Here is a 13,814-nt window from a genome sequence, read left to right on the forward strand (position 1 = left end):
GATAGATAGATAGATAGATAGATGATAGATAGATAGATAGATAAATAGATAGATAGATAGATAGATATAGAGAAAAGAGAGAGAAAATAGACACAGAGATAGATAGATAATGAGAGGGAAAATAGATGGTGATGGATGAATGGATGGATGATAGATAGATAGATAGATAGATAGATAGATAGATAGATAGATAGATAGATGATAGATAGATAGATAGATAGATAGATAGATAGATAGATAGATAGATAGATAGATAGATAGATAGAGGAGGTAGGTGGATGGGTGGATGGATGGATGGATGGATGGATGGATAAGAGAGAGAATAGATGAGAGACAGACAGAGAGATATCGTTAGATAGAATAGAATAGATAGATGGATAAACAGACAGATAAGAATGAAAGAGAGAAAAAGAAAATAGATGATAGATACTGATAGATAAATAGATAGATAATGATAGAAAAGAGAGAGAGAAATAAATATAGATAATGATAGAGAAAAGAGAAAAATAGGTAGATATTATAGATAGATGTGATAGATAGATAAAGTAGATAGATAAATAGATAATGATAGAGAAAAGAGAAAAAATAGATAGATGATAGATAGCTATGCAAGAGTGAGAGAGATCAAGATCCTGCCTTTATTCTTTTTGCAAATAATGCAGGGTGACACACAGACACAGGGTGGCCGTGTGTGTGTGTGTGTGTGTGTGTGTGTGTGTATGTGTGTGTTTGTGTGTGTGTGTGTGTGCATTAAAAAAAACGAGTCAGTTTTCCATCCTTCTCCCTATAGCCTCTTCATCTTTTGATTGATCCTCTGTTGAAGAGGCTAACAGGTGGAAAGATAAAAACGGATTGTGTTTTTTTTCTACACATATTCGCACGTGCACACGGACACAACCCAACACACACAAAGAATCCACAACCCATGAGATGTTTGTCTTGGTCCAAAACTGCCATGAAAGTCCAAACAAGAAGAGTGGGTTTCTCTTCGCGACAGCTTCTATTTCTAATTTTTATTTATTTACATTTTTTAACAAGTTTGCTTGGCGTGGCTGCTATGGGACATCTGGAGAATTAATGTCTCTGGTTTTATTTTTTTTCCCCCCTAAGGAAATTATTTTTTTTTTTCAAAGGCTTCCCTTTGCTTCTACAAATGTGGCTCAGAAAGATGTAAAAACACAAAAAAAGAATGTTTAAAATAACAACCCCAAGCAGCGAACCCCTTCCGTTTCTAACCATTTCCTTTTTGATTTTCTTAATAGCTCTGGTCAAATTCTTTGAAACCCGCCTAAAGCCAGGTATCTTTTGATCCATCCATCAAGCACAGGATGTACAATTCGGGGTAAAGCGAGAATTTAAAAAAAAAAAAACTAGGCAAAAAAATTATGAATAAAATCAGGGTACAAATAAACAGAATAGAGCTAGATAAATAAATAGAACAAAATAGAGCTGGCAGCGACTGTGTTAAAACGGAGAAAAGATTTATTTATTTATTGCATATGTATTTATTCAACCAATGTATACAGTCCAGGATGCTTACAAGATCAAAAATCACAATGGGGATGGGGGGGGGGATATATAAATTTCACCAAGCCTCTAACGCCGCCAAGAAAGATAAACTCCCCATTTGCAATTGGTGGAAAAAAGCTGCGTTAGTTTATAGGTAGTCCTTGACTTATGGCCATTCGTTTAGCGACTAGTCACTGGGAAAAGTGATTTGGGACAGGTGTTCACACTTACAATACTCAATGATCCCATTTAACTGGGAAACTGGCCTATATTGATGATGATTGCAGCGTCTCTCGTGGCCTTAACAAATGTCTCAAACAACAGGAAGGAAGGAAGGGAAGAGGGAAAGAGGGGGGAAAGGAAGGAGTGAAGGAGAGGAAAGAGGGAAGGAGAAGAAGGAAGGAAGGGGGGAAGGAAGGAGGGGAAAGGAAGGAGAAGAGCAGAAGAGGAAGGAAAGAAGCAAGGAGAGGAAAGTAGGAAAGAGGGAAGGAGAGTTAGGGAGGGAAGAGGGAGGGAAGGAGAGGAAAGAAGGAAGGGGAGTTAGGGAAGAGGGAAGGAAGGAGAGGAAAGAAGGAAGGAAAGTTAGGGAGGGAAGAGGGAAGGAAGGAGAGGAAAGAAGGACAGGAGGAAGGCAAGAGGGATAAGGAAGGAGGGGAAGGAAGCAGAGGGAAGAGGGAAGGAGGGAAAAGGAGGAAAGAAGGGAGGGAGAAGAGGAAAAGAGGAAAGAAGGAAGGAAAAAATAGGGAAGGAGAAGAAAGGAGGAAGGGAAGGAGGGGGAAGAAGGAAGAAAGGAAGGAAAAAGGAAAGAAAGAAAATAGAGAAAGTAGAAGAGAGAGAGAAAGGAAGATAAGTAAATGACAATGATAGAGAGGGAGAGAGAGAGAGAGAGAGATGATAGATGAGATTCGCTTAACGACTACCTGATTTGTTTAACAGCAGTGATTAACTTAACTACCCTGGCCGAAAGCTCATAAAATCAAGCCCAACACACTTTTAACAATTCCCTTGCTTGGAAATTGCAATGGAAGCCATGGAAATTCTAGCCTTGCATTGTGGTCGTAAATCGAGAACTAGCAAAAATACCCCCCCCAACACCTGCCCCCCCAAAACAGGAGGATTTTGGTAGCTCCACTAGAATTCCCAGGCACCCACATTCGTTTGTGTGCCTTTTGCGTTGCCAAAAATTAAAATTCTGGAGGAAGATTGAGATGTCAGAGTCCCTTCTGATTTTCGGCTTCTCTCCCGACACCAAACTTGGCCCAGATCGGAAGCCGGGGAAGCCTATCCAGATGTTGTTTGGAGACAGATGTTCATTCGTTGGAGGGGGTCTCCCTGGGAGGCAGCCCTTCGGGGGGTGCTTTCAAAGCTTCTAGTGTGCTGTATGGTTCCATCTCCTGAACGTCCAGACCCTGGAAGGAGGGGGAAACCCCTGGCTTAAGAAGCTAGAATAACTTTAATCTCACTTTGAATGTACCCGAATCGGCATACGGGGAAATGAAACAGCTCTCAAAGGGTCTCCAATATATACTACATACACTATCTATCTATCTATTTATCTATCATATCCCTTCTTTCCTGCTCTATTTATTCTATATCTATCTCTTCTTTCCTGCTCTATCTATCTTTCTATCTCTTCTTTCCTGCTCTATCATATCTCTCTCTCTCTCTCTTCCTTCCTGTTCTGTCTATCTACCTACCTAGTTATCTATATCTTTTTTCCTGCTCTATTTATATCTATCTATCTATCTATCTATCTATCTATCTATCTATCTATCTATCTATCTATCTATCTATCTATCTATCTATCTATCTATTGCTCTATCTATCTATCACTATATCTATCTATCTATCTATCTATTGCTCTATCTATCTATCACTATATCTATCTATCACTATATCTATCTATCTATCTATCTATCTATCTATCTATCTATCTATCTATCTATCTATCTATCTATCATCTATCACTCTTCCTGCTCTGTCTGTCTATCTATCTACCTACTTATCTATTTTTCCTGCTCTATTTATATCTATCTATCTATCTATCTATCTATCTATCTATCTATCTATCTATCTATCTATCTATCTATTGCTCTATCTATCTATCACTATATCTATCTATCACTATATCTATCTATCTATCTATCTATCTATCTATCTATCTATCTATCTATCTATCTATCTATCTATCTATCTATCTATCTATCTATCTATCTATCTATCTATTGCTCTATCTATCTATCACTATATCTATCTATCTATCTATCTATTGCTCTATCTATCTATCACTATATCTATCTATCACTATATCTATCTATCTATCTATCTATCTATCTATCTATCTATCTATCTATCTATCTATCTATCTATCTATCTATCTATCTATCTATCTATCTATTGCTCTATCTATCTATCACTATATCTATCTATCTATCTATCTATTGCTCTATCTATCTATCACTATATCTATCTATCACTATATCTATCTATCTATCTATCTATCTATCTATCTATCTATCTATCTATCTATCTATCTATCTATCATCTATCACTCTTCCTGCTCTGTCTGTCTATCTATCTACCTACTTATCTATTTTTCCTGCTCTATTTATATCTATCTATCTATCTATCTATCTATCTATCTATCTATCTATCTATCTATCTATCTATCTATTGCTCTATCTATCTATCACTATATCTATCTATCACTATATCTATCTATCTATCTATCTATCTATCTATCTATCTATCTATCTATCTATCTATCTATCTATCTATCTATCATCTATCACTCTTCCTGCTCTGTCTGTCTATCTATCTACCTACTTATCTATTTTTCCTGCTCTATTTATATCTATCTATCTATCTATCTATCTATCTATCTATCTATCTATCTATCTATCTATCTATCTATTGCTCTATCTATCTATCACTATATCTATCTATCACTATATCTATCTATCTATCTATCTATCTATCTATCTATCTATCTATCTATCTATCTATCTATCTATCTATCTATCATCTATCACTCTTCCTGCTCTGTCTGTCTATCTATCTACCTACTTATCTTTTTCCTGCTCTATTTATATCTATCTATCTATCTATCTATCTCTATCATCTATCACCCTTCCTGCTCTGTCTGTCTGTCTATCTACCTACCTACCTACCTACTTATCTATTTTTCCTGATCTATTTATATCTATCTATCTATCCATCCATCCATCCATCCATCCATCCATCCATCCATCCATCCATCCATCCATCCATCTATCTATCTATCTATCTATCTATCTATCATCTATCTATCATCTATCTTGTCTTTCCTACTCTATCAAACTTATTGACTGCTCATCTCACCACAGCACAGGGTCAAACTTTTTTATGATTTTAATGAGCGTTTAACAACCATCCTTAGGGTTGAAAGGAAGGAGAGGAAAACTCTTTTTTCTAGGTGGAAACATCATTTGGGGGTGAAACGAGAAGAGAGCGAAACTTACCGTATAGATGGGATCCACTTTCTAGAAAACAGAAGAGAAAAAAGATTAAAATTCAGAGCAACAAGATGGAACCCCGTTCCCCAAAAACCTCCCTTGTAATATGAAAGGTTTGATGTATATTTTATTCTTTTCCAATCCAGGGAGTCCTCGCCTTACGACCATAATTGAGTAGGGCAGTTCTTAATAAGTTCCCCCCTCATTTTACGATCTTTCCTGTCACAGTCGTTAAGTGAATCGTTAAATGAAACCCCCTGTAATTTACCTCAGAGATATTACCTCAGAGATATGACCTCAGAGATACTACCTCAGAAATATTACCTCAGAGATATTACCTCAGAGATATTTGGAAATACAGATAGTTCTCGACTTACAACATTTCGTTTAGTGACCGAGGTTACAACGGCGTTGAAAAAAGGGACTTAGGACTGTTTTTCACACTTATGACCGTTGCAGCATCCCCATGGTCACGTGATCAAAATTCAGAAGCTTGGGAACTGACGTATTTATAACAGTCGCCAACGTCCCCGGGGATCATATGATCCCCCTTTTGCGACCTTCCGACGAACAAATTCAATGGGGAAGCCAGATTCGCTAAATAGTCACGTTACTCACTTAATAATTGCAGTGATTCCCTTAACAGCGGTGAGAAGCAAGGTCGCAAAATGGGGCAAAACTCACTTAACAAATGTCTCACTTAGCAACATCAATTATGGTTGTGAGTCAAAGACAACTTGTAAAATAACAGACAGACGTACTTCGTAGATGGCAGAAGGCGCTGGAGTCTTCTTCCGATTCAGGAACTGATTAAAAAGGAAGAATAAAAATATTAATAAATTTTGCAATTGATTGATTTGCGAACAAGACTCCACACTGGCAACGGGAAAGGCATCTGGCCCTTAAAACACTCTGCTAGCTCCATTCAGTTGCCCAGATTCCACCCCGCAAGGGATTACGGAGGTCGTTAAATGAAGGTGAATAAAGAGGTTGATAAATAATTACAAAGATTCCATCGTCATGCCGGGATTTCAGGATTGAGGCATCTAATTTTGGGGGCTCCCCAGATGCTCACCTTAAGTCGGCAGTAGAGGACGGTCAGGATGATCCCATAAAGGAAGAGAATCCCATCCAAAATGTAGCATATCTGTGATTCTTGCAAAGCTTCTGCAAACACAAGAGGCCAGAGAAGATTTGCAAGTAATTAAATAAACAAACACAGGTAGTCCTCAATTTACAACTGTTAATTTAGTGACCATTCAGAGGTTCGACGGCAGCGACTTCGGACGATTTTTTTACAATTGCAACATTTCTGTGGTCACCTGATCAAAATTCAGATGCTCGGCCAATGACGACGGTTAGCTGATAAAAGCAGGAGTTAGAAATAGGGAAATAGAAGGAAAGGATCATATAAGGGAGGTAGGTGTTGTGGCCTGCCAGCAGAGCTGACAGTAGATTCGGAGAGTGAGGAGGGTTGGGGAGGAACCTGGGCCAGTCCTGGAGTGTGGGGAAGGCTCAGATGAGGGGTCAGTGTCGGAGGCAGAGGGGGGGCCAGGGCCATCTGGCAGTTCTTAGCTGCCTTCGGAGTCAGACATCAGTGAGGCAGAAGAACAGCTGGAGCCTGTTCCCAGTGTGCGCATGCGCAGAGTGGCCAGACAATGATCTATACCCAGATCAACACACTGTTTAATTGAAAAAGGAATGTTTACATGTTATAAAATAAAAAAAACAAAAACCTGATGGGGAAAAAAAATTAAAAGGAAATAAAATCTGATAGGAAAAACACCGCTTTCCAAAAACCACTTCCTTAAATCGTCGCATCGGGATTGAGCATTTGCCTCTAAAATCATTCCGGGCGATAACGAAAGGATATCGTTTCATTGCATTGCTCAGGACAGTTTTGCTCATATTAAACATGGACGTAATTTATTATGTTTTAAAAGCCATTTTCTTTTCTCCGTCACGCCTGTCTGACTCACAGGAAGAGGTTTTCTTAGTAGCTGTGTGTTGGGAATACTTTTCGGATACGTTTGCAATAAATTCCAACCCAAGAAATATTGCGATGGGCAGAAATCAAGGCCATTTTATGAAAGTTAAAAAAACGAGAGACCTAAACTTAGCTAAGCCCTTAAAACAAAACCCTTAAAACTTGCATCTAGAAAAACTGTATTTTATTTTATTTTATTTTAATATAAACAATCTACTTTCCGTTAAGCAAGGTGTCATCTGGCTTCACATATTTTGTGCCAACATTCAAATAGACAATCTTATTCATAATTTAATCCCTTTTTAGCTTAATTTCCAATACCTTAAGTCTCTAACATCATAACAATCTCATTGTAATTCATTTAAATCTATTAGTGATATATTGACTATTAATACATTTTCTATACTTTAGATAACTTCTTTTACTTTTAATTCGTAGGTCTATTCTCTAACCACCGGTAAAAAGGTTCCCAAATTGTATAATAATTGGGTTGTTCCTTCTTTTTAATTGCCAGTATCAATCTGTTCACGTCGGCACATTTTGATATTTTCCTAATCACGTTCTCCTCTGTAGGGATCTCTTCACTTTTCCAATTTTGTGCCAATTTGATCCTAGCTGCTGTTATAACATGAATAATCAAATATACATTTTCTTTACTATAATTTTCTGGTAAAATCCGCAGCAAAAATACTTCAGGGCTATAAGTATTGTAAGTATTGTAATATATAAGTATATTGTTGTTGTATCATTTTTTCCAGCCACATATCAGTTTTAGGCCTTAGATAAGGAGTTTTCCGTTTAACGATAAATCAGGAAGCATCTGTTTCGATTCTAAGATAAAGAAAAGACTTGTTTGCAGTAACCATCCCGCTCTATTGATAAGAATTGAATCTTTAATCAAAATATATACAGGTGGCCCCCCACTTGTAACAGTTCACTTAATAGCAATAGCAGTTAGACTTATATACCGCTTTATAGGGCTTTCAGCCCTCTCTAAGCGGTTTACAGAGTCAGCATATATTGCCCCCACAGTCTGGGTCCTCATTTTACCCACCTCGGAAGGATGGAAGGCTGAGTCAACCTTGAGCCGGTGAGATTTGAACCGCCGAACTGCAGCTAACAGTCAGCTGAAGTGGCCTGCAGTACTGCGCCCTAACCACTGCGCCACCTCGGCCACCTTCCAAATGGAAGGAAACTTGAGGAAACTCAAATTCTTTGGCCACCTAATGAGAAGGAAGAAGGACTCCCTGGAGAAGAGCCTCATTCTGGGAACGATGGAGGGCAAAAGAAGAAGAAGGGGACTTCTATCTATCTATCTGTCTGACTGACTGCCTACCTATCTATCAACTTACCTATCTACCTACCTATATAATTATCTATCTATCTATCTATCTATCTATCTATCTATCTATCTATCTATCTATCTATCCTCTATATCTATCTATCTATCTATCTATCTATCTATCTATCATCTATCTATCTATCTATCTATCATCTATCTTTCTTTCTTTCTATCTATCTTTCTATCTATCTTTCTATCTATCTACCTACTTACCTACCTACTTACCTACCTACCTACCTACCTACCTACCTACCTACCTATCATCCATCCATCCATCCATCCATCTATCATCTATCATCTATCATCTATCATCTATCATCTATCATCTATCATCTATCATCTATCATCTATCATCTATCATCTATCATCTATCATCTATCATCTATCATCTATCATCTATCATCTATCATCTATCATCTATCATCTACCATCTACCATCTATCATCTATCTCCTGTGAGTCCCTTGGACTGCCAGGCCATCCAACCGGTCAGTCCTAGAGGAGATCCACCCTGAATGCTCTTTAGAAGGCCAGATCCTGAAGAGTAAACTCAAATTCTTTGGCCACCTAATGAGAAGGAAGAAGGACTCCCTGGAGAAGAGCCTCATGCTTGGAACGATGGAGGGCAAAAGAAGAAGAAGGGGACGGCAGAGAAGGAGGTGGCTGGATGGAGTCACCGAAGCAGCCGGCCTGAGCTTCAATGGACTCCAGAGAATGGGAAGAGAATGGGAGAGGACAGGAAGGCTTGGAGGAACGTGGTCCATGGGGTCGCGATGAGTCGGACACGGCTTTGCAACTAACAACAACAAGCCCTCGTCTTACGAACCGTCATTTAACCAACATTCAAAGTTACAACGGCACTGGAAACAGGGACTTATAACCAGTCCTCGCCCTTACGCCTGTCCCACATCGCTATTTCCAGGAGTCGAAAGTAATATTAAAAAAAAACCAGGATCCATACATTCAGAGCAAATGTGGGGTCACAGGGGAATTGAACCTCCTTCCCAATGCCTCTGAGGAAATTATATTTCTGCTTTAAAACACAGTTCTCGTTTTTTTTTTCCTTCTTCTTCTTTCTGGGGAATCTAGTCATGGCGCAATTTGATTTTGGGAAAACATTTGCTGGCGGCTGAAAAACATGATGAGAACCACGTTGCTCTCTTTTTAGCCGTGTTCAGCAGAAACGCTCTACGAAACCACAAAACTTGAGTTAATCTGCTGCCAAGTGTAAAAATAGTATATATATGTTTTGAGCACAGAAAATCAAGTGAAAATAACCGGAAACATGGAAGAATCTGTAAAAATCAAGATTCAATCCGTGTTCAGTTCACTGGGCGTGCCTTCAGCATTCCACTTAAATGATGTTTTGGGGTTCACCAATAAAACAATAAAATCCATTTTCCCCCTCCTGAGGCTCCCAGCGCACTAAAGTTTGAAAGCTTTTAATTAAAAATTAAACAATGAATCCTATCCAACTAAATTATTAGTTAACAGCACTCTGTGGAATGATTCAATGAAGTTATCCACCAATATTCAATGAAATCATAATGAATAACATTGAAATCATCAACCAATAAGCACCTCAATTCATAATCGCTTATCGATAACGAACAATTAATTAATTAATGATTAAACAAGGTGTTAATAATAAACTGTTCCTTAATAATTAACTAAACTGCTACTTAATTATTAGTAAACGGTTAACTAAATTATTACTGAATAATAATGAACGGAATTACTGATTTTTGAATTAATTGAATTGTCTTTTCATTTTATCCAAATGTATTTCTTTTATGCAAAATAGATTGCATCCCCCTTTTTTTTTTCTTTGTTTCCTTTCTCACTCCGCCTTTTAATTTTTCTTTTGGGAATTGCTACCCTTGTATCTTTGATTCATCGTGATTTGGGAGGGTCAACTTTTTCGATAAATTACGGGATGCTTTTGAGCTCGGTTTTCCAAGCAACTGTGAGTAACCTCGAGCCCAGCCGACTTTTCCTTTCAACTTCCTTTTTGAAAAGTCCCCGACTTTTTTTCTTTCTTTATAACCCGTTTCCCCTTTAAAAAGTGAGGAAGGTGGCAGATGTTTCTTTCACACATCTGCATCTGTGAAACCCAGCTTAATTTTGTTTCGTTTCACCCAGGGGGTTGTGGCTGCCAGAACTTCGGTTTTCCAAGTCCTTCGTTTTTAAAAAGATGATTATTTGTTTATTCATATCCCGACTTTATTAATTTTGCGAATAACTCAAGGTAGCAAAGATATCCAACCCTCTTTCTTATTATATGGTTCAAACATATATGTGTGTGTGTGTATGTATGTATGTATGTGTGTGTGTATATCTATATCTATATCTATATCTATATCTATATCTATATCTATATCTATATCTATATCTATCTATCTATCTATCTATCTATCTATCTATCTATCTATCTATATATATATATATATATATACACACACACACACATACACACACACACACACATATGTTTGAACCATATAATAAGGACAACTTATGTCGGAGAAATGTGATAGAGATTATTAATATTGTTATTGTGAATATGAATGATGTCCAGAATATATATATATATATATATATATATATATATATATATATATATATATATATATATATATATATATATATATATATATATATATATATATATATATATATATATATATATATATATATCTATCTATATATATATCTACACAGAGAGAGAGAGAGAGTCACAACCCCTGGTAAGCCCCCAATTATGGGAGGAAGCTAACTGCTTCCATTATCTGTCAATCGGCTCGTCACAAGAGTCCATCACGACAGAAACCCAATATTTTTACTGTTGCCTTTGTTATATTTGTGTTTTTTTTAATTTGTGCTGATAAATAAATAAAGTCTTCCTTTATTTATCAGCACAAATAAAACACACACACACACACACACACACACACACACACACACACACACACACATATATATAGTTAGTGTCACAACCCCTGGTATACCCCAATTATGGGAGGAAGCTAACTCCTTCCATATCTGTCAATCGGCTCCTCACAAGAGACCATCCAGACAGAAACCCAATATTTTTACTGTTGCCTTTTGTACATTTGTGTTGTATTTTTGCTGATAAATAAATAAAGGGAGACTAGTATAGATCTATTTCAAACTATTTAGCTCTCATCAGCTAGCCAGAATCCCAGCAAGGGTATGGCTAGCTGATGAGAGCTAAATAGCTTGAAATAGATCTATACTAGTCTCCCTTTATTTATTTATCAGCAAAAATACAATATATATGTGTGTGTGTGTGTGTGTGTTATATTTGTGCTGATATATATATATATATATATATATATATATATATATATATATATATATATATATATATATATATATATATATATATATATATATATATATATATATATTCAGCACAAATATAACACACGCACACGCACACGCACACACATATTCAAAAACTGCCTAGTTCTTCATCTTTATCTCTCCCTTCATCTCTATCTTGTTCTATCTAAACATTTATCTATATGAACAAATTTAACTAAGTTTCCATTCATATTGATCCGGTTTACGCTAACATTGTTAATAATCTCTATCGCATTTATCAAGTTTCTAAAATCCTCATTATATTAAACTTGATAAATGTGATGGAGATTATTAAATCCAATAAACATAAACAAACAATATTATACATCTCCTCTTGAGTGGTTCAATTCTGATCCATTTTTTTCCACTTTAATCCGATTGACAAGAACAGTCGGAACAAAGTTAACTAAATATCATTCTCGTTCGTCCAATTCAAATTCACATTTTTGATTATCTCGACCCCATCAATCAAATCATATAGTCTTGTTACAGTGTTAAGCTATACATTGAAAGAAAAAAATAACCTAACATCTGTAAACTTCGAATCTGTTCTTTATATTCATTCTGTAAGCAATTAGTTTTAATATTTCCCCCTTCTTAATTTTATTTCATTGCAGGATTTTTAATGGTATATGTACGGCGTGTTTTTTATTCGTTCTGGTCTATGACTAGTAAAACTTCGAATCTGTTCTTTATATTCATTCTGTAAGCAATTAGTTTTAATATTTCCCCCTTCTTAATTTTATTTCATTGCAGGGTTTTTAATGGTATATGTATGGCGTGTTTTTTATTCGTTCTGGTCTATGAGTAGTAAAACTTCTAATCTGTTCTTTATATTCATTCTGTAAGCAATTAGTTTTAATATTTCCCCCTTCTTAATTTTATTTCATTGCAGGATTTTTAATGCTATATGTATGGCGTGTTTTTTATTCGTTCTGGTCTTTGACTAGTAAAACTTCTAATCTGTTCTTTATATTCATTCTGTAAGCAATTAGTTTTAATATTTCCCCCTTCTTAATTTTATTTCATTGCAGGATTTTTAATGGTATATGTATGGCGTGTTTTTTATTCGTTCTGGTCTATGATTAATAAAACTTATGATATCTATCTATCTATCTATCTATCTATCTATCTATCTATCTATCTATCTATCTATATCTATCTATCATCTATCTATCATCTATCTATCTATCATCTATCTATCTATCATCTATCTATCTATCTATCTATATCTATCTATCATCTATCTATATCTATCTATCATCTATCTATCTATCTATCTATCTATCTATCTATCTATCTATCTATCTATCTATCTATGTTGCAATTTTGCTGATAAATAAATAAAGGGAGGGGTTGTGACACAATACATGTATATGTATATGTATATTTATATTTATATGTATATATATTTGCCTTTTCATGTTTTGTAAGCGGCCTCGAAAGAAAATAAGCGAATGGATAGAGGAATGAAAACTGGGACCAGCAAATGTCCAGCTAACCTCTGATTTAAATCATGTTTCAGCTGTAGTTTACGGCATTAATGGAGATGGACGAAGGGTTATGATGTCCTGTCACCCATCCACCCCCCAAAAAACCCCACCCTTTCTTTTCCTTTAATTCTTTTCCCCCCTGACCCACAGATACAAGGAGGTGGACTTTACCTGCTCGGTCGACCACGAGGAAAACCAGAAGGGCCACGACAGAAAGGTTCATTTTTGGAGACTTGTGTCCAGAAAAAGTTTTGAATCGTTTCCGCACCGTGCGGCAAGCGCCGGCCAAATCCAGTTGTGTCTCCTCCGGTTTGTCCCTCGGTCACAGTCCGGGGGCCGAGCTGAAGCCGTCAACGCCACCCCGCCAAGCAGGATGGACGCAACCACAAGACCCACAAAGCTTCCTGCAGTGAGTTTGTGCGCTGTGGGTGCTTAAAGACGGACAGCCAATCAGCTAAAATAACTCAGCTTCTGGTTTCTAACCCCCCCCCCCCGGGGCTGGAGACACCGAGACCAGTTTTGGGGTGGGATAAACGGAGTGGGAATGACTGGGAAAGAATTGGGGGATCTCGCAGGCTGGGAAGATCGAAGGGTTATGGAGAG

General features: G+C 36.9%; 1 protein-coding gene across 1 annotated transcript; it reads right to left on the minus strand.

Moving 5' to 3' along the window:
* Window positions 1-2,380: 2,380 nt before the first annotated feature.
* FCER1G (Fc epsilon receptor Ig) lies at window positions 2,381-13,537 on the minus strand. Its single transcript, XM_087703703.1, has 5 exons — window positions 13,383-13,537; window positions 6,079-6,170; window positions 5,765-5,809; window positions 5,010-5,030; window positions 2,381-2,918 (listed from the first exon to the last, which is right to left on the minus strand). The coding sequence occupies exons 1-5, from the start codon at window positions 13,432-13,434 to the stop codon at window positions 2,820-2,822; spliced, it is 309 nt and encodes a 102-aa protein (XP_087559829.1). The 5' UTR covers window positions 13,435-13,537; the 3' UTR covers window positions 2,381-2,819.
* Between the last annotated feature and the right edge of the window lie 277 nt (window positions 13,538-13,814).

This window comes from Thamnophis sirtalis, unplaced genomic scaffold (genome assembly GCF_051295495.1).
Source record: "Thamnophis sirtalis isolate CommonGarterSnake01/CBP01778 unplaced genomic scaffold, rThaSir2_p1.2 scaffold_2, whole genome shotgun sequence".
NCBI classification, from domain to species: domain Eukaryota; kingdom Metazoa; phylum Chordata; class Lepidosauria; order Squamata; family Natricidae; genus Thamnophis; species Thamnophis sirtalis.

What these genes read in the sequence shown, in the direction of transcription:
- FCER1G (XM_087703703.1), bottom strand. Translation starts at nt 13,434, where the DNA reads ATGAACCTTTCTGTCGTGGCCCTTCTGGTTTTCCTCGTGGTCGACCGA. An exon ending in CCTCGTGGTCGACCGAGCAG is followed by an intron (nt 6,171 to 13,382) that starts GTAAAGTCCACC and finishes TTGTGTTTGCAG; the next exon opens with AAGCTTTGCAAGAATCACAG. An exon ending in TCCTCTACTGCCGACTTAAG is followed by an intron (nt 5,810 to 6,078) that starts GTGAGCATCTGG and finishes CTTTTTAATCAG; the next exon opens with TTCCTGAATCGGAAGAAGAC.